This window comes from Nerophis lumbriciformis, linkage group LG08 (assembly GCF_033978685.3).
Source record: "Nerophis lumbriciformis linkage group LG08, RoL_Nlum_v2.1, whole genome shotgun sequence".
NCBI lineage: Eukaryota > Metazoa > Chordata > Actinopteri > Syngnathiformes > Syngnathidae > Nerophis > Nerophis lumbriciformis.
Window position 1 is genome coordinate 54867864 of NC_084555.2, and position 22676 is coordinate 54890539.

The window sequence follows — 22676 nt, forward strand, 5'->3', positions numbered from 1 at the left end:
AATGCAAAGATGTAACAATAACATGTATTCCCCCTTCGGATTTTCACACAGAACCCAGCAAAATGAGAGATGGTGGACTGAGGCTGTAGGAGCCATCCCAGGACGGACAAGGGGCAAAACACTGGGTGTATAAAGAATGGTGTTTGACGGCACGCACGGGAAGGAGATATCATTTTGACTCTATTCTCCCCACAGGTGTGGATGCTTTAGAACCTGCTTGTGACGTTCGCTTGTCAAATAAAAGATGTCTTTGTTCAACGTTTCATCACCGGCGTCATCCTTGATCCATCACACAACCACGCCATCCTTCTACCTCTGGCCAGAGATACGACCAAACCGACTGGCTTGGTAAAACAGATTTAAAGGGTGCTGGAGTGAAAGCACCGTGAGAATCTAGTCAAGTGCCATCGGAGTATCGGTCTAAGGGATATCAGGGGATAAACTGGAATCTAGTGAAATGCCATCAGAGTATCGGTCTAAGGAACATCAGGGGATGAACTGGAATCTAGTCAAGTGCCATCGGAGAATCAGTCTAAGGAACATCAGGGTATAAACTGGAATCTAGTCAAGTGCCATCGGAGTATCGGTCTAAGGAACATCAGGGGATGAACTGGAATCTAGTCAAGTACCATCGGAGTATCGGTCTAAGGAACATCAGGGGATGAACTGGAATCTAGTCAAGTGCCATCGGAGTATCGGTCTAAGGAATATCAGGGTATAAACTGGAATCTAGTCAAGTGCCATCGGAGTATCGGTCTAAGGAACATCAGGAGATGAACTGGAATCTAGTCAAGTGCCATCGGAGTATCGGTCTAAGGAATATCAGGGGATAAACTGGAATCTAGTCAAGTGCCATCGGAGTATCGGTCTAAGGAACATCAGGGGATAAACTGGAATCTAGTCAAGTGCCATCGGAGTATCGGTCTAAGGAATATCAGGGGATAAACTGGAATCTAGTCAAGTGCCATCGGAGTATCGGTCTAAGGAACATCAGGGGATAAACTGGAATCTAGTCAAGTGCCATCGGAGTATCGGTCTAAGGAACATCAGGGGATAAACTGGAATCTAGTCAAGTGCCATCGGAGTATCGGTCTAAGGAACATCAGGAGATAAACTGGAATCTAGTCAAGTGCCATCGGAGTATCGGTCTAAGGAATATCAGGGGATAAACTGGAATCTAGTCAAGTGCCATCATAGTATCGGTCCAAGGAATATCAGGGGATAAACTGGAATCTAGTCAAGTGCCATCGGAGTATCGGTCTAAGGAATATCAGGAGATAAACTGGAATCTAGTCAAGTGCCATCGGAGTATCGGTCTAAGGAACATCAGGAGATAAACTGGAATCTAGTCAAGAGCCATCGGAGTATCGGTCTAAGGAATATCAGGGGATAAACTGGAATCTAGTCAAGTGCCATCGGAGTATCGGTCTAAGGAACATCAGGGGATGAACTGGAATCTAGTCAAGTGCCATCGGAGTATCGGTCTAAGGAATATCAGGGGATAAACTGGAATCTAGTCAAGTGCCATCATAGTATCGGTCCAAGGAATATCAGGGGATGAACTGGAATCTAGTCAAGTGCCATCGGAGTATCGGTCTAAGGAATATCAGGGGATAAACTGGAATCTAGTCAAGTGCCATCGGAGTATCGGTCTAAGGAACATCAGGGGATAAACTGGAAACCAGGTTGTCTGAATTTTGGTATAGGGAGAAGTTTGACATAGTGCATCAGCCAATCGACACACGCAAATTACAGTAGCAACAGATTTTATTTGGTTCATAAAGACACACAAAAAGCGTTTATGAGCTGCGCAAGCCGGATCCAAATCCCGATCGAAACCCTTTTCGGATTTACATTCACGTGAAAGTTGAGAGACTAAACAGTGACAAGACAAAACAGTCACGATGCTTCATGCAGTGCTACCTCAATAAAGAGTTACATAGAGGCACGGTAGTAAAACAAACAAGATAACACGGACGGGAGTGCAACTCCCTTGTCCTTAAAGGTTTAAATGACAGAAAAGCTGTGATCTTTACGTCAAGCGGGCAGTATTCACACTTGCAACCATCACTTTAGTAATCCAACCGTCTTGGTGTAAGTTCCGAGGGTGCGTTCACACTTGTCACGGTCCATTTGGTCAAAAGGAAACTTGACCCTGTATCATCCCGACCTGGCTGTTCACCAAACAATGTGTACTGAGAGATGGGAAAAGCTGGTGCGGTTCAGTTCGCTTTAAACGGACCAAAGACACAAAGCAGGGTTAAAATGAGCATGCAGGAACGACAAATATGTAGGAGAAAATTCACCCCAAGTGCTGGCTCTCTGTTCTCTACTCGTGTGTGAGACAACTGTGCTCTTTAAGTCTTTTTTACACACCAATCCAAGGTGGTAAATACACAAGAACAGGGGTGTCCAACTCATTTTCATTTTTAATATTCCTGAGGGAACTCTCCTAAAGGAATCAATAAAGTACTATCTATCTATTGATAATATAATTGGCATGATCAGATAATAATAAAGTTTAAAATATGATTTTTTTGGTCAGAGTTTTAAGAACAAATGCATTTAGTAAAAAAAACCCAAAAAAAACAAAGAAAAAAAAAAATATATACATATATATCTTGAAGAGCTTGAAGAATCCTCAGATCCTACAGTGAGGAACGCACGTGTACCCACCCGAACAGGCCGGAAGTGGCAAGCAGGGCCAGAGGTCGCCAAGGCCATTGGCAGGCTCCAACACCAAGAGATAGTTGGCAGGGTGCAAGTAGGGAGAGCGGGGCTTGGCTGGGGTGATTCTCCACGCCTCTGGTCCAAGGCCACAAAGAGGGAACGCAGAGCCATGGTTGTGGAGGAGGTCTCAAGGGCAAACCAGGAGCAATATACCATCAAGGCCGTGTCTCAAGGTCGCCAAGGAAGATGGACCACTTGGGAAGGTACCAGCAGCAGACCCATCAGCTGGGCCGACCTATGGAAGATGCCACAAGCCAGACTCAGCTTCCTACTCAGGGCAACCTATGACACCTTACCATGCCCTAGAAACTTCCACCAGTGGTTCGGCCAGGAGGAGAGCTGTCCCCTGTGTGGTGCTCCCAACGCCAGCCTGCAGCACTTGCTATCAGGCTGCAAGATCGCGCTGACACAGGGTCGCTACAGATGGCGGCATGATCAAGTCCTGAGGAAACTGGCCGAAGTCCTGGAGAGCAGTAGACAAGAGGCCAACAGCCAGCCCATAGCCAAGCAACTTCCTGTCATGTTTGTGAGGCCAGGGGAAGGCAAAGGACACACCAGCCGACGAGGCCCCCGCAGTTTCCTCTCTCTGGCAAGGGACTGGAGTATGAGGGCTGACATCGGCAAACAGCTCCAGTTCCCCCGTGAAATCACCACCACTTCACTCCGCCCAGACATCGTGCTATGGTCTGCTGTTACCAAGTCTGCCATACTGATCGAGCTCACCATCCCCTGGGAGGAGGGAATCCAGGCTGCCTACGAGCGCAAAGCAGCCAAGTATGCAGATCTGGCTGCTGAGTGCAGAGAGGCAGGCTGGTCCACTACCATCTACCCTGTGGAAGTAGGCTGCCGGGGCTTCGTCGGCACATCAACAATAAGGCTGCTCCGAGATGTGGGAACGACTGGGGCCAAGCTCCAAAGGGAAACTAAGGCCCTTGCTGAGGAAGCAGAAAAGGGAAGCTTCTGGTTGTGGCTGAGGAGGAGGGATAAGTACTGGGGGTCGAGGCAATAAGATGGGTCCGCTGCAGGGGGTGGCAGGGAGACGTCTCTGCCACCGCTCCGCCACCAGGAGGCGTTCCGGGGTTAAAGAGAGCGAAACTCCAATGAGCGGTGGTCCCCGGCTGATGACCCTGCAGCTGACTCAAGGCGCTGTAGGAGGCGCGTCAGGCATACTTGCCCAGCAGAAACAACACCATATCTGTACAATCAATCAAATCTTTATATATATATATATATCTTAATAAGGTTATCCAAAAAATAGTGCTCGATACCGTAGTAGAGCGCAATATATGTATGTGTGGGAAAAAAATCACAAGACTACTTCATCTCTACAGGCCTGTTTCATGAGGGGTTCCCTCAATCATCAGGAGATTTTAATGGAAGCATTCACATACCATGGTTTATATAGGGCACAGAGTGGGTAGGTACAGGCTGGCGTAGGGGCGTGGTGATTGGCTCATGTGTTACCTAGGAGGTGTTACCGTCTGTGGCGGCATGCTGATACAATTTCGCTGCGCTTGTTGAGGGATGACAGGTCTGGACGGTATATAATAAACAGTTTCTCTTTCAAGCATTAATAATGTTGAATATTGAATATTCAACATTAATAATGTTGAATATTCAATAACATGGCAAATTCTTGCGTCCAGCACACCTTACAATAGTGGTAATAAAAGATGCAACCTATGCTTGAAAGAGAAACTGTTTATTATATACCGTCCGGACCTGTCATCCCTCAACAAGCGCAGCGAAATTGTATCAGCATGCCGCCACAGACGGAAACACCTCCTAGGTAACACATGAACCAATCACCACGCCCCTACGCCAGCCTGTACCTACCCACTCTGTGCCCTATATAAACCATGGTATGTGAATGCTTCCATTAAAATCTCCTGATGATTGAGGGAACCCCTCATGAAACAGGCCTGTAGAGATGAAGTAGTCTTGTGATTTTTTCCCCACACATACATATATATATGTATATATATATATATATATATATACACACATATATATTTGTGAAGGGAAGTGCGGCAAAGGTCACCGCCTCTGGCAATAGTGTCGAGGGCGGAGCACCATCAGCTAGGGGCGGGGCATGTGTGGGACGGCGAGACACAGCTGGCAGGTGATTAGATTCCACAGGTGGTACATGTTAATCTAATCATCCTTCGTCTTTAACAGTAAGCAGCCGGGAGCAGAGAAGGGAGGAGGATCGGGAGTGACGGCAACGTCACGACATGCCGAAAGACATTTTTGAAAAAGCTTGTTAAAAACATTAAAAACTTTGTTAAACCTACACGCTTGTGCCGTGTCTACAGTGGAGCTGCTAGGAAGCGACTTCCACAATATTTTATTGAAACCTATTTTTTGGGCCTTGAGTTTGACACCTGTGACATTAACCCTCAATTCGACGCAGCAGACGGCTTTTAGGTTTTGAATATTTACGTTCCGTCACGTAATATGTCACGTAAGCGCTTTAAAAGTATATTTCTGGCGCTTTTGTTCAAATCTAAGCTAATAAATAATATCTGAATTGAAAGATAATGTTTTACCCACATATGCGGTCCTCTCCAAGGTTTCTCATAGTCATTCACATCGACGTCCCACTGGGGTGAGTTTTTCCTTGCCCTTATGTGGGCTTTGTACCGAGGATGTCGTTGTGGCTTGTGCAGCCCTTTGAGACACTTGTGATTTAGGGCTATATAAATAAACATTGATTGATTGATTGATTTAAATAGTCGTGAAAATAAAGAAAACGCATTGAATGAGAAGGTGTGTCACATGAGCTGTCCAATCAGGTGCGAATGTTCTCCCGTGCGAAAATAACACCCGAGCAAAGCGCACTAAAGTGTGCACCGAGTGTCTCCTTTTCACATTTTTTTCTCGCGTGGAAACCACAAGTGTGAACGCAGCCTCGAAGCGGTCAAAGAAAAAACAAACACTTGCTGACATGCAGGTAATGGTGCAGGTGATAGATACGACAGCTGGGTCGTTTACTTTTGCCTCATTCCCGTGAGAACCCTGCGCTAACGAGGCGGGCGGGATTATCCAGGCCTGGCTGCAGTGTGCTCAAACAACCACCAGGTGGCATCATCTTTTCCTCTTTACTGTGGGGGGAACGAGGCAAAACGCAAGCCCGGACCCACCGTACACACAAACAATAAATACAGTGTATAAAACATAATTTCATATCAATATATTAAAATACTATTCAAAATAATATCCCGGGACAATATCACAATATGAAATCGGCTGATAAATAGCTGCTAGGCTTACACAGAGATATATATTTATATGTATGTATATATATATATTATATATTGAAGCATCTGTTGTTGTGTGGATGACTTTTAGGTTTCCAGGTTTGCCCCTTTTTACCTTTGCTTTCTTTTCTCACATCTCCCTCCCAACAATAACAACACGCCCCACAGTACACAGTCCCCGCGATAATAAGAGTCATAATCATAACAAAAAGGTACGGAATACAATATAGACGGCAAGAATAGAAAAATATCAATAGAAATGAAAAAGGTATCAGAGAAAGTGTGTGTACTTGTGAGGCTTTCTTGGCCTGTTTCTTGCTGCTGTTTTGGCTCCGGTTGTTGTTGTTGTTGTTGTCGTACAGTCCTGACACAGACACACACGCGTCATTCGTGCGCACACACACACACAAAGCTGGCGTACACACATGCAATACTACACACACACACACACACACACACACACACACAGCTCACATGACCGCGCAGCACTTGCAGGTCTGTTTCTTCTCCTGTTCTTTCCCGCCGTTGGCCTTCTCCGTCTCCGCCATGCTGCCGTTGGGCGGGGCCTGGTCCCGGGTGGCCGCCTCCCCCGCCGGCTTGGCCTCGCCGTCCTCGATCACCACGAACTCGGCTTTCACGTCGCCGTCGGCCGTGTCCGTGCCCGCCGCCGCCGCCGCCGTGCGGCCGGCCTGCTCCTCGTCCACGGTCTTGTAGCCCATGAAGACCAGGGTGACGGGGTTGTCGGCGCTGGCCTGCTCGGGGCTGGGGCCCAGCAGCTTGGCCTCCACGCCCGCCGCCTCTCTCTTCGCCGTCTGCGCCACGCCGTTCTCGCCTTCGGGGGCGAGACAGTGTGAGGAAGAGAAGAGATCTTGTTTTTATGGCCCTTAATGGATGGCGATGTCATGGAGGAAGCACATGTTGCCATGGCTTCCTCTCTTAATTGCATGTCGCCATGGCAACTTCACCTACCTCCATTTTCTTTGGCCCCGCCCTTGTTGGCTGGCACACCCGTCTCCAGTTCTTCGATCTCACGCTCCAGCCTGACACACACACACACGCACACACACACACACACACACACACACACACACACACACACACACACACACACAGCAATGTGAAAACAATGCTCTCAAACAATGGTCTCAAAAGGGGGCCACACAGGTCATCTAGGGAGCGCCGCAATATTTACATACACTGTCTCCCTGTAATGTTTGATCCTGTTCTGTCTCCCTGTAATGTTTGAATCCTGTTTGTCTCCCTATAATATTTGATCCTGTTCTGTCTCCCTGTAATGTTTGATCCTGTTCTGTCTCCTTGTAATGTTTGAATCCTGTTCTGTCTTCCTGTAATGTTTGATACTGTTCTGTCTCCCTGTAATGTTTGATCATGTTCTGTCTCCCTGTACGGTTTGATCCTGTTCTGTCTGCCTGTAATGTTTGATCCTGTTCTGTCTCCCTGTACTGTTTGATTCTGTTCTGTCTCCCTGTAATGTTTGATCCTGTTCTGTCTCCCTGTAATGTTTGATACTGTTCTGTCTCTCTGTACTGTTTGATTCTGTTCTGTCTCCCTGTAATGTTTGATACTGTTATGACTCCCTGTAATGTTTGATCCTGTTCTGTCTCCCTGTAATTATTGATCCTGTTCTGTCTCCCTGTAATGTTTGATCCTGTTCTGTCACCCTGTAATGTTTGATCCTGTTCTGTCTCCCTGTAATGTTTGATCCTGTTCTGTCTCCCTGTAATGTTTGATCCTGTTCTGTCTCCCTGTAATTATTTATCCTGTTCTGTCTCCCTGTAATATTTGATCCTGTTCTGTCTCCCTGTAATGTTTGATCCTGTTCTGTCTCCCTGTAATGTTTGATCCTGTTCTGTCTCCCTGTAATGTTTGATCCTGTTCTGTCTCCCTGTAATGTTTGATCCTGTTCTGTCTCCCTGTAATGTTTGATACTGTTCTGTCTCCTTGTACTGTTTGATCCTGCTCTGTCTCCCTGTAATGTTTGATTCTGTTCTGTCTCCCTGTAATGTTTGATTCTGTTCTGTCTCCCTGTAATATTTGAATCCTGTTTGTCTCCCTATAATATTTGATCCTGCTCTGTCTCCCTGTAATATCTGATCCTGTTTTGTCTCCCTGTAATGTTTGATTCTGTTCTGTCTCCCTGTAATATTTGATCCTGTTCTGTCTCCCTGTAATGTTTGATATCGTTATGTCTCCCTGCAATGTTTGATACTGTTCTGTCTCCCTGCAAAGTTTGATCATGTTCTGTCTCCCTGTAATTATTGATCCTGTTCTGTCTCCCTGTAATGTTTGATCCTGTTCTGTCTCCCTGTAATGTTTGATACTGTTCTGTCTCCCTGTACTGTTTGATTCTGTTCTGTCTCCCTGTAATGTTTGATCCTGTTCTGTCTCCCTGTAGTGTTTGAATCTTGTTCTGTCTCCCTGTGATGTTTGATCCTGTTCTGTCTCCCTGTGATGTTTGATCCTGTTCTGTCTCCCTGTAATGTTTGATCCTGTTCTGTCTCCCTGTTATGTTTGATCCTGTTCTGTCTCCCTGTAATGTTTGATACTGTTCTGTCTCCCTGTAATGTTTGATCCTGTTCTGTCTCCCTGTAATGTTTGATACTGTTATGTCTCCCTGTAATGTTTGATCCTGTTCTGTCTCCCTGTAATGTTTGATCCTGTTCTGTCTCCCTGTAATGTTTGATACTGTTATGTCTCCCTGTAATGTTTGATCCTGTTCTGTCTCCCTGTAATGTTTGATACTGTTCTGTCTCCCTGTAATGTTTGATCCTGTTCTGTCTCCCTGTAATATTTTATCCTGTTCTGTCTCCCTGTAATGTTTGAATCCTGTTTGTCTCCCTATAATATTTGATCCTGCTCTGTCTCCCTGTAATATTTGATCCTGTTCTGTCTCCCTGTAATGTTTGATACTGTTCTGTCTCCCTGTAATGTTTGATCCTGTTCTGTCTCCTTGTACTGTTTGATCCTGTTCTGTCTCCCTGTAATGTTTGATACTGTTCTGTCTCCCTGTAATGTTTGATCCTGTTCTGTCTCCTTGTACTGTTTGATCCTGTTCTGTCTCCCTGTAATTATTGATCCTGTTCTGTCTCCCTGTATTGTTTGATACTGTTCTGTCTCCCTGTAATGTTTGAATCCTGTTCTGTCTCCCTGTAATGTTTGATACTGTTCTGTCTCCCTGTAATGTTTGATCCTGTTCTGTCTCCCTGTAATGTTTGATCCTGTTCTGTCTCCTTGTAATGTTCGATACTGTTATGTCTCCCTGTAATGTTTGATCCTGTTCTGTCTCCCTGTAATGTTTGATACTGTTATGTCTCCCTGTAATTATTGATCCTGTTCTGTCTCCCTGTACTGTTTGATTCTGTTCTGTCTCCCTGTAATGTTTGATTCTGTTCTGTCTCCCTGTAATGTTTGATCCTGTTCTGTCTCCCTGCAAAGGTTGATCCTGTTCTGTCTCCCTGTAATGTTTGATACTGTTATGTCTCCCTGTAATGTTTGATCCTGTTCTGTCTCCCTGTAATGTTTGAAACCTGTTCTGTCTCCCTGTACTGTTTGATTCTGTTCTGTCTCCCTGTAATGTTTGATACTGTTCTGTCTCCCTGTAATGTTTGATACTGTTCTGTCTCTCTGTAATGTTTGATCCTGTTCTGTCTCCCTGTACTGTTTCATTCTGTTCTGTCTCCCTGTAATGTTTGATCCTGTTCTGTCTCCCTGTAATGTTTGATACTGTTCTGTCTCCCTGTAATGTTTGATTCTGTTCTGTCTCCCTGTGATGTTTGATCCTGTTCTGTCTCCCTGTAATGTTTGATCCTGTTCTGTCTCCCTGTACTGTTTGATTCTGTTCTGTCTCCCTGTAATGTTTGATACTGTTATGTCTCCCTGTAATGTTTGAATCCTGTTTGTCTCCCTATAATATTTGATCCTGTTCCGTCTCCCTGTAATGTTTGATACTGTTCTGTCTCCCTGTAATGTTTGATCCTGTTCTGTCTCCCTGTAATATTTGATCCTGTTCTGTCTCCCTGTACTGTTTGATTCTGTTCTGTCTCCCTGTAATGTTTGATCCTGTTCTGTCTCCCTGTAATGTTTGATACTGTTATGTCTCCCTGTAATGTTTGATCCTGTTCTGTCTCCCTGTAATGTTTGATACTGTTATGTCTCCCTGTAATGTTTGATCCTGTTCTGTCTCCCTGTAATTATTGATCCTGTTCTGTCTCCCTGTACTGTTTGATACTGTTCTGTCTCCCTGTAATGTTTGATACTGTTATGTCTCCCTGTAATGTTTGATCCTGTTCTGTATCCCTGTAAATTTTTGATACTGTTCTGTCTGCCTGTAATTATTGATCCTGTTCTGTCTCCCTGTACTGTTTGATACTGTTCTGTCTCCCTGTAATGTTTGATCCTGTTCTGTCTCCCTGTAATGTTTGATACTCTTATGTCTCCCTGTAATGCTTGATCCTGTTCTGTCTCCCTGTAATGTTTGATCCTGTTCTGTCTCCCTGTAATGTTTGATCCTGTTCTGTCTCCCTGTAATGTTTGAATCCTGTTCGTCTCCCTATAATATTTGATCCTGCTCTGTCTCCCTGTAATATTTGATCCTGTTCCGTCTCCCTGTAATGTTTGATCCTGTTCTGTCTCCCTGTAATTATTGATCCTGTTCTGTCTCCCTGTAATGTTTGAATCCTGTTCGTCTCCCTATAATATTTGATCCTGCTCTGTCTCCCTGTAATATTTGATCCTGTTCTGTCTCCCTGTAATGTTTGATCCTGTTCTCTCTCCCTGTAATTATTGATCCTGTTCTGTCTCCCTGTAATGTTTGAATCCTGTTCGTCTCCCTATAATATTTGATCCTGCTCTGTCTCCCTGTAATATTTGATCCTGTTCTGTCTCCCTGTACTGTTTGATCCTGTTCTGTCTCCCTGTACTGTTTGATCATGTTCTGTCTCCCTGTAATGTTCGTCTGATCTTGAATGGGATTGTGCTGAAAATATTAATTTCTCCACTGGGATTATTAAAGTATTTCTGATCCCCTTCCAAAGATATGAACAGCGCATACATTTCAGTGAAGGAAATGACAAAAAGTAAAGTTAGTTGGCAGACCCGTCAACGATCCTGTTCTGTCTCCCTGTAATGTTTGATCCTGTTCTGTCTCCCTGTAATGTTTGATACTGTTCTGTCTCCCTGTAATGTTTGATCCTGTTCTGTCTCCCTGTACTGTTTGATCCTGTTCTGTCTCCCTGTAATTATTGATCCTGTTCTGTCTCCCTGTGCTGTTTGATACTGTTCTGTCCCCCTGTAATGTTTGATCCTGTTCTGTCTCCCTGTAATGTTTGATACTGTTATGTCTCCCTGTAATTATTGATCCTGTTCTGTCTCCCTGTAATGTTTGATACTGATCTGTCTCCCTGTAATGTTTGATCCTGTTCTGTCTCCCTGTAATTATTGATCCTGTTCTGTCTCCCTGTACTGTTTGATACTGTTCTGTCTCCCTGTAATGTTTGAATCCTGTTCTGTCTCCCTGTGATATTTTATCCTGTTCTGTCTCCCTGTAATGTTTGAATCCTGTTCGTCTCCCTATAATATTTGATCCTGCTCTGTCTCCCTGTAATATTTGATCCTGTTCTGTCTCCCTGTAATGTTTGATCCTGTTCTGTCTCCCTGTAATGTTTGATCCTGTTCTGTCTCCCTGCAAAGGTTGATCCTGTTCTGTCTCCCTGTAATGTTTGATCCTGTTCTGTCTCCCTGTAATGTTTGATCCTGTTCTGTCTCCCTGTAATGTTTGATCCTGTTCTGTCTCCCTGTAATGTTTGAATCCTGTTCGTCTCCCTATAATATTTGATCCTGCTCTGTCTCCCTGTAATATTTGATCCTGTTCTGTCTCCCTGTAATGTTTGATCCTGTTCTGTCTCCCTGTAATGTTTGATACTGTTATGTCTCCCTGTACTGTTTGATTCTGTTCTGTCTCCCTGTAATGTTTGATACTGTTATGACTCCCTGTAATGTTTGATCCTGTTCTGTCTCCCTGTAATATTTGATCTTGCTCTGTCTCCCTGTAATATTTGATACTGTTCTGTCTCCCTGTAATGTTTGATCTTGTTCTGTCTCTCTGTAATGTTTGATCCTGTTCTGTCTCCCTGTACTGTTTGATTCTGTTCTGTCTCCCTGTAATGTTTGATCCTGTTCTGTCTCCCTGTAATGTTTGATACTGTTCTGTCTCCCTGTAATGTTTGATTATGTTCTGTCTCCCTGTAATGTTTGATCCTGTTCTGTCTCCCTGCAAAGTCTGATCCTGTTCTGTCTCCCTGTAATGTTTGATCCTGTTCTGTCTCCCTGTAATGTTTGATCCTGTTCTGTCTCCCTGTAATTATTGATCCTGTTCTGTCTCCCTGCAAAGTTTGATCCTGTTCTGTCTCCCTGTAATGTTTGATCCTGTTCTGTCTCCCTGTAATGTTTGATCCTGTTCTGTCTCCCTGTAGTGTTTGAATCCTGTTCTGTCTCCCTGTAATGTTTGATCCTGTTCTGTCTCCCTGTAATGTTTGTCTGATCTTGAATGGGATTGTGCTGAAAATGTTAATTTCTCCGCTGGGATTATTAAAGTATTTCTGATCCCCTTCCAAAGATATGAACAGCGCATACATTTCAGTGAAGGAAATGACAAAAAGTAAAGCTAGTTGGCAGACCCGTCAGCGATCCTGTTCTGTCTCCCTGTAATGTTTGATCCTGTTCTGTCTCCCTGTGATGTTTGATCCTGTTCTGTCTCCCTGTACTGTTTGATTCTGTTCTGTCTCCCTGTAATGTTTGATCCTGTTCTGTCTCCCTGTAATGTTTGATACTGTTCTGTCTCCCTGTAATGTTTGATCCTGTTCTGTCTCCCTGTACTGTTTGATCCTGTTCTGTCTCCCTGTAATTATTGATCCTGTTCTGTCTCCCTGTACTGTTTGATCCTGTTCTGTCTCCCTGTAATGTTTGATCCTGTTCTGTCTCCCTGTACTGTTTGATCCTGTTCTGTCTCCCTGTAATGTTTGATCCTGTTCTGTCTCCCTGTAATGTTTGATCCTGTTCTGTCTCCCTGTAATGTTTGATCCTGTTCTGTCTCCCTGTAATGTTTGTCTGATCTTGAATGGGATTGTGCTGAAAATGTTAATTTCTCCACTGGGATTATTAAAGTATTTCTGATCCCCTTCCAAAGATATGAACAGCGCAGACAAAAAGTAATATATATTAATTGATATGAATTAAATATGAAAGTGAATTGAATATAACTTAAAAAAAGAGGGCCCTTTATAGAGATAATAAAAAATAGTAGAAAGTGCCACAATGAAAGAAAAACTATGAATAAATGGAATGAAAGAGTGTTTCTAGAAGGTCTGCATCTACATTCCAGATGTTCACAATGTTGAAGGATGCTTTTGCAACAGGCCTTCAGACACTGACCTCAGGATGACCTGCTCCAGGATTTTGGTCTTGACTTCTTCCTCCTGCAGACGCTTCAGAGTCTCATCCTCGGCGGGAGCGCCGTCTAACAACCAGCGCTCTCTCAGCGCCTTGGACTGCAATCAGACGTCATGACACTCCATTACTTCTGTTTCAGACCAGTCTCTAATCATGCATCTCTGACAAAAGACCTGACACGGGGGACTTAAGTATGAAACGGAGCTTCACGTCCTGACCAACAATACAACTGACATTGATTCTGGACTGAAACAAATGTTGCTGAGTTTGGATTATTTCCATTTTTCTTTCCCATCATTTCAACTAGACCAGGGGTCGGCAACCCAAAATGTTGAAAGAGTCATATTGGACCAAAAATACAAAAACAAATCTGTCTGGAGCCGCAAAATATTAAAAGCCTTATTACATACAGATAGTGTGTCATTGATTGATTGAAACTTATATTAGTAGATTGCACAGTACAGTACATAGTGGGGCCCTACTGGCCCCACTATGTACTGGACTCTTACTATTATGTTAGATCCACTATGTACTGGACTCTTACTATTATGTTGGATCCACTATGGACTGGACTCTCACTATTATGTTAGATCCACTATGGACTGGACTCTCACTATTATGTTAGATCCACTATGGACTGGACTCTCACCATTATGTTAGATCCACTATGGACTGGACTCTCACACTATTATGTTAGATCCACTATGGACTGGACTCTTACTATTATGTTAGATCCACTATGGACTGGACTCTCACTATTATGTTAGATCCACTATGGACTGGACTCTTACTATTATGTTAGATCCACTATGGACTGGACTCTTACTATTATGTTAGATCCACTATGGACTGGACTCTTACTATTATGTTAGATCCACTATGGACTGGACTCTCACTATACAATAAACTATACAATAGTTTTAATAAATTTTTTGCTTCTATTGGGGAAAACCTATCCAGTAAAATAGGTCAACCTCCAGGGTATTCCTTTAAAGAATTTTTATCAGGCAGCTACCCTAGCTCCTTTTTCATGCAGCCAACCGACATCAATGAGCTTTATACGATCATTATGGACCTAAAGTCATCACATACAGCTGGAGTGGACGGGATATGTAGCAAAATCTTGAAAGCCATAGCAAATGTGATCATAAATCCTCTCTGTCACTGTATAAACCTGTCACTTAGTGCTGGCATTGTACCCAAAATGTCCAAAGTGGCAAAAATAATCCCAATTTTTAAATCAGGTGATAAAAATAATATGAACAATTATAGGCCAATTTCAATTTTACCAACATTTTCAAAAATATTTGAGAAAGTGGTCTATAACCGACTGAATGGCTTTCTGGAAAAACTAAATATCCTTGTCCCCTCCCAATATGGTTTTCGTAAAAAAAGCACCACCTGTATGGCTATACTCGACCTTTTGGAAAAGGTCAATGACTGTATTGAAGAAGGAAAATGCGGTATTGGCATTTTTTTGGATCTATCCAAGGCCTTTGACACAATAGACTTTGAGATCTTATTGTATAAACTATATCACTATGGTGTCAGAGGGGTACCTCTCGATTGGTTCCGCTCTTACCTATACGGAAGTCAGCAATGTGTATGCGTCAATGATCACAATTCACCCTGTATGACCATAAATTATGGGGTTCCCCAGGGATCCATCTTGGGGCCTCTCCTCTTTATCCTATACATAAATGATTTTGTAAACTCCTCCGAAACTTTTCATAAAATAATTTTTGCTGACGATACAAATTTGTTTACCTCACACAGGAGCCTACACCATCTACAAGTAACTGTCAATTCAGAGCTTGTGAAAGTAGATTCCTGGTTCAAATGCAATAAGCTCTCACTTAATGTAAATAAAACAAATTTTATTCTATTTCGATCTAATAAAAACCGGACAAATACTGAGCACTGCCATATCAACATCAATGGGCAGGAAATACAGAGAGTGTACTCCACAAAATTCCTGGGGGTCATCATTGACGAATACCTCAATTTCAAATGTCACATTAGCCATCTGTTAAACAAATTATCCAAATATGTTGGCCTGTTCTTTCACCTTCGTCATTATCTTCCTCTTTATGCTCTACTCACACTATATAAAACTCTCTTTGAACCACATCTAAACTACTGTAATGTCATCTGGTGTAACACCTTCCCTACCTACCTCCACAAATTAGAATCTATGCAAAAGAAAATTATACGGGCCCTGTCATGGTCCAAGTTTAATGCCCCCACTCCACATCTATTCCATAATTATCATCTCTTAAGACTGACAGAGTTCAATATTTATCAAAATGCTTGTTTAACCTATCAAGTCATTTACAGGCTGAATTTAAGGCTCTGTAGCTTGGTTCCTATCTACCATCCCCAGCATGCCCACAACACTCCTAACTTAGATTTGATATCAGGGAAACATCGTTTACTGGATTGTACCGCTCGAAGTGTTGTATGCAGGGGACCAAAGATTTGGAACCGGCTTAATGAGAACCTCAAGATGCTGTATCCATTCTCCAACTTCAAAAATAAACTAAAAACTTATCTATTAACCACCTATATTTAATGCCTCATGTAGGGTAGACTACTGTTGGGTTTTGCATGGTTGAATGAATGTATGTATGTATGTGTATGCTTGCTTTAGTACTATTATCTTGTGTTAATCATATAGCGTTGTTTATTGTTGTTGTACTTGCTACCACGTTCCATCATTCCATGTATATTCCATCATTTCATGTATATTCTATCCTCTGGACCCCCTGTCAAAAGCTTCTTCTAGCTTATTTGGGGGACCCTTTCACGTACCAACATCTTTAAATGATGATATTTTACTACTATTGTATTTGTTATATGGTATTGTGAATAAACTTGAGTGAAACTTGAGTGAAACTATTATGTTAGATCCACTATGGACTGGACTCTCACTATTATGTTAGATCCACTATGGACTGGACTCTCACACTATTATGTTAGATCCACTATGGACTGGACTCTCACTATTATGTTAGATCCACTATGGACTGGACTCTTACTATTATGTTAGATCCACTATGGACTGGACTCTTACTATTATGTTAGATCCACTATGGACTGGACTCTCACTATTATGTTAGATCCACTATGGACTGGACTCTCACTATTATGTTAGATCCACTATGGACTGGACTCACACTATTATGTTAGATCCACTATGGACTGGACTCACACTATTATGTTAGATCCACTATGGACTGGACTCTCACTATTATGTTAGATCCACTATGGACTGGACTCTCACACTATTATGTTAGATCCACTATGGACTGGACTCACACTATTATGTTAGATCCACTATGGACTGGACTCACACTATTATGTTAGATCCACTATGGACTGGACTCTCACTATTATGTTAGATCCACTATGGACTGGACTCTCACACTATTATGTTAGATCCACTATGGACTGGACTCACACTATTATGTTAGATCCACTATGGACTGGACTCACACTATTATGTTAGATCCACTATGGACTGGACTCTCACTATTATGTTAGATCCACTATGGACTGGACTCACACTATTATGTTAGATCCACTATGGACTGGACTCTCACACTATTATGTTAGATCCACTATGGACTGGACTCTCACCATTATGTTAGATCCACTATGGACTGGACTCTCACCATTATGTTAGATCCACTATGGACTGGACTCTCACTATTATGTTAGATCCACTATGGACTGGACTCTCACACTATTATGTTAGATCCACTATGGACTGGACTCTTACTATTATGTTAGATCCACTATGGACTGGACTCTCACCATTATGTTAGATCCACTATGGACTGGACTCTCACTATTATGTTAGATCCACTATGGACTGGACTCTCACACTATTATGTTAGATCCACTATGGACTGGACTCTTACTATTATGTTAGATCCACTATGGACTGGACTCTCACCATTATGTTAGATCCACTATGGACTGGACTCTCACTATTATGTTAGATCCACTATGGACTGGACTCTCACACTATTATGTTAGATCCTCTATGGACTGGACTCTTACTATTATGTTAGATCCACTATGGACTGGACTCTCACTATTATGTTAGATCCACTATGGACTGGACTCTCACACTATTATGTTAGATCCACTATGGACTGGACTCTTACTATTATGTTAGATCCACTATGGACTGGACTCTCACTATTATGTTAGATCCACTATGGACTGGACTCTCACTATTATGTTAGATCCACTATGGACTGGACTCTCACACTATTATGTTAGATCCACTATGGACTGGACTCTCTCACTATTATGTTAGATCCACTATGGACTGGACTCTCACCATTATGTTAGATCCACTATGGACTGGACTCTCACACTATTATGTTAGATCCACTATGGACTGGACTCTCACACTATTATGTTAGATCCACTATGGACTGGACTCTCACTATTATGTTAGATCCACTATGGACTGGACTCTCACACTATTATGTTAGATCCACTATGGACTGGACTCACACTATTATGTTAGATCCACTATGGACTGGACTCACACTATTATGTTAGATCCACTATGGACTGGACTCTCACTATTATGTTAGATCCACTATGGACTGGACTCTCACACTATTATGTTAGATCCACTATGGACTGGACTCACACTATTATGTTAGATCCACTATGGACTGGACTCACACTATTATGTTAGATCCACTATGGACTGGACTCTCACTATTATGTTAGATCCACTATGGACTGGACTCACACTATTATGTTAGATCCACTATGGACTGGACTCTCACACTATTATGTTAGATCCACTATGGACTGGACTCTCACCATTATGTTAGATCCACTATGGACTGGACTCTCACCATTATGTTAGATCCACTATGGACTGGACTCTCACTATTATGTTAGATCCACTATGGACTGGACTCTCACACTATTATGTTAGATCCACTATGGACTGGACTCTTACTATTATGTTAGATCCACTATGGACTGGACTCTCACCATTATGTTAGATCCACTATGGACTGGACTCTCACTATTATGTTAGATCCACTATGGACTGGACTCTCACACTATTATGTTAGATCCACTATGGACTGGACTCTTACTATTATGTTAGATCCACTATGGACTGGACTCTCACCATTATGTTAGATCCACTATGGACTGGACTCTCACTATTATGTTAGATCCACTATGGACTGGACTCTCACACTATTATGTTAGATCCTCTATGGACTGGACTCTTACTATTATGTTAGATCCACTATGGACTGGACTCTCACTATTATGTTAGATCCACTATGGACTGGACTCTCACACTATTATGTTAGATCCACTATGGACTGGACTCTTACTATTATGTTAGATCCACTATGGACTGGACTCTCACTATTATGTTAGATCCACTATGGACTGGACTCTCACTATTATGTTAGATCCACTATGGACTGGACTCTCACACTATTATGTTAGATCCACTATGGACTGGACTCTCTCACTATTATGTTAGATCCACTATGGACTGGACTCTCACCATTATGTTAGATCCACTATGGACTGGACTCTCACACTATTATGTTAGATCCACTATGGACTGGACTCTCACACTATTATGTTAGATCCACTATAGACTGGACTCTCAACACTATTATGTTAGATCCACTATGGACTGGACTCTTACTATTATGTTAGATCCACTATGGACTGGACTCTCACACTATTATGTTAGATCCATTATGGACTGGACTCTCACACTATTATGTTAGATCCACTATGGACTGGACTCTTACTATTATGTTGGATCCACTATGGACTGGACTCTTACTATTATGTTGGATCCACTATGGACTGGACTCTCACTATTATGTTAGATCCACTATGGACTGGACTCTCACACTATTATGTTAGATCTACTATGGACTGGACTCTCACACTATTATGTTAGATCCACTATGGACTGGACTCACACTATTATGTTAGATCCACTATGGACTGGACTCTCAACACTATTATGTTAGATCCACTATGGACTGGACTCTTACTATTATGTTAGATCCACTATGGACTGGACTCTCACACTATTATGTTAGATCCATTATGGACTGGACTCTCACACTATTATGTTAGATCCACTATGGACTGGACTCTTACTATTATGTTGGATCCACTATGGACTGGACTCTTACTATTATGTTGGATCCACTATGGACTGGACTCTCACTATTATGTTAGATCCACTATGGACTGGACTCTCACACTATTATGTTAGATCTACTATGGACTGGACTCTCACACTATTATGTTAGATCCACTATGGACTGGACTCACACTATTATGTTAGATCCACTATGGACTGGACTCTCAACACTATTATGTTAGATCCACTATGGACTGGACTCTTACTATTATGTTAGATCCACTATGGACTGGACTCTCACACTATTATGTTAGATCCATTATGGACTGGACTCTCACACTATTATGTTAGATCCACTATGGACTGGACTCTTACTATTATGTTGGATCCACTATGGACTGGACTCTTACTATTATGTTGGATCCACTATGGACTGGACTCTCACTATTATGTTAGATCCACTATGGACTGGACTCTCACACTATTATGTTAGATCTACTATGGACTGGACTCTCACACTATTATGTTAGATCCACTATGGACTGGACTCACACTATTATGTTAGATCCACTATGGACTGGACTCTTACTATTATGTTGGATCCACTATGGACTGGACTCTTACTATTATGTTGGATCCACTATGGACTGGACTCTCACTATTATGTTAGATCCACTATGGACTGGACTCTCACACTATTATGTTAGATCCACTATGGACTGGACTCTCACTATTATGTTAGATCCACTATGGACTGGACTCTCACACTATTATGTTAGATCCACTATGGACTGGACTCACACTATTATGTTAGATCCACTATGGACTGGACTCACACTATTATGTTAGATCCACTATGGACTGGACTCTCACTATTATGTTAGATCCACTATGGACTGGACTCTCACACTATTATGTTAGATCCACTATGGACTGGACTCACACTATTATGTTAGATCCACTATGGACTGGACTCACACTATTATGTTAGATCCACTATGGACTGGACTCTCACTATTATGTTAGATCTACTATGGACTGGACTCACACTATTATGTTAGATCCACTATGGACTGGACTCTCACACTATTATGTTAGATCCACTATGGACTGGACTCTCACCATTATGTTAGATCCACTATGGACTGGACTCTCACCATTATGTTAGATCCACTATGGACTGGACTCTCACACTATTATGTTAGATCCACTATGGACTGGACTCTCACCATTATGTTAGATCCACTATGGACTGGACTCTCACACTATTATGTTAGATCCACTATGGACTGGACTCTCACACTATTATGTTAGATCCACTATGGACTGGACTCACACTATTATGTTAGATCCACTATGGACTGGACTCACACTATTATGTTAGATCCACTATGGACTGGACTCTCACACTATTATGTTAGATCCACTATGGACTGGACTCTCACTATTATGTTAGATCCACTATGGACTGGACTCTCACACTATTATGTTAGATCCACTATGGACTGGACTCTCACACTATTATGTTAGATCCACTATAGACTGGACTCTCAACACTATTATGTTAGATCCACTATGGAATGGACTGGACTCTCACACTATTATGTTAGATCCACTATGGACTGGACTCTTACTATTATGTTAGATCCACTATGGACTGGACTCTCACACTATTATGTTAGATCCACTATGGACTGGACTCTTACTATTATGTTGGATCCACTATGGACTGGACTCTTACTATTATGTTGGATCCACTATGGACTGGACTCTCACTATTATGTTAGATCCACTATGGACTGGACTCACAATATTATGTTAGATCCACTATGGACTGGACTCTCACACTATTATGTTAGATCCACTATGGACTGGACTCACACTATTATGTTAGATCCACTATGGACTGGACTCTCACACTATTATGTTAGATCCACTATGGACTGGACTCTCACCATTATGTTAGATCCACTATGGACTGGACTCTCACACTATTATGTTAGATCCACTATGGACTGGACTCTCACTATTATGTTAGATCCACTATGGACTGGACTCACACTATTATGTTAGATCCACTATGGACTGTACTCTCACTATTATGTTAGATCCACTATGGACTGGACTCTCACACTATTATGTTAGATCCACTATGGACTGGACTCTCACACTATTATGTTAGATCCACTATGGACTGGACTCTCACTATTATGTTAGATCCACTATGGACTGGACTCTCACTATTATGTTAGATCCACTATGGACTGGACTCTCACCATTATGTTAGATCCACTATGGACTGGACTCTTACTATTATGTTGGATCCACTATGGACTGGACTCTCACTATTATGTTAGATCAACTATGGACTGGACTCTCACTATTATGTTAGATCCACTATGGACTGGACTCTTACTATTATGTTGGATCCACTATGGACTGGACTCTCACTATTATGTTAGATCTACTATGGACTGGACTCTCACACTATTATGTTAGATCCACTATGGACTGGACTCTCACACTATTATGTTAGATCCACTATGGACTGGACTCTTACTATTATGTTGGATCCACTATGGACTGGACTCTCACTATTATGTTAGATCCACTATGGACTGGACTCTCACACTATTATGTTAGATCCACTATGGACTGGACTCTCACACTATTATGTTAGATCCACTATGGACTGGACTCTTACTATTATGTTAGATCCACTATGGACTGGACTCTCACTATTATGTTAGATCTACTATGGACTGGACTCTCACACTATTATGTTAGATCCACTATGGACTGGACTCTCACACTATTATGTTAGATCCACTATGGACTGGACTCTTACTATTATGTTGGATCCACTATGGACCGGACTCTCACTATTATGTTAGATCCACTATGGACTGGACTCTCACACTATTATGTTAGATCCACTATGGACTGGACTCTCACACTATTATGTTAGATCCACTATGGACTGGACTCTTACTATTATGTTAGATCCACTATGGACTGGACTCTCACTATTATGTTAGATCCACTATGGACTG

General features: G+C 42.3%; 1 protein-coding gene across 1 annotated transcript in view; it reads right to left on the reverse strand.

The window, feature by feature from the left end:
• Window positions 1-5848: 5848 nt before the first annotated feature.
• Window positions 5849-22676, reverse strand: part of palm1b (paralemmin 1b) — a 137838-nt gene continuing 121010 nt past the window's right edge. Inside the window, exons 4-6 of the mRNA XM_061968057.1 lie at window positions 13440-13555; window positions 6960-7030; window positions 5849-6822 (exon numbers count right to left, since the gene is read on the reverse strand). Of these exons, the coding sequence (XP_061824041.1) occupies window positions 6461-6822; window positions 6960-7030; window positions 13440-13555 (549 nt within the window). The 3' untranslated portion in view covers window positions 5849-6460. The remainder of the gene's footprint in view (window positions 6823-6959; window positions 7031-13439; window positions 13556-22676) is intronic.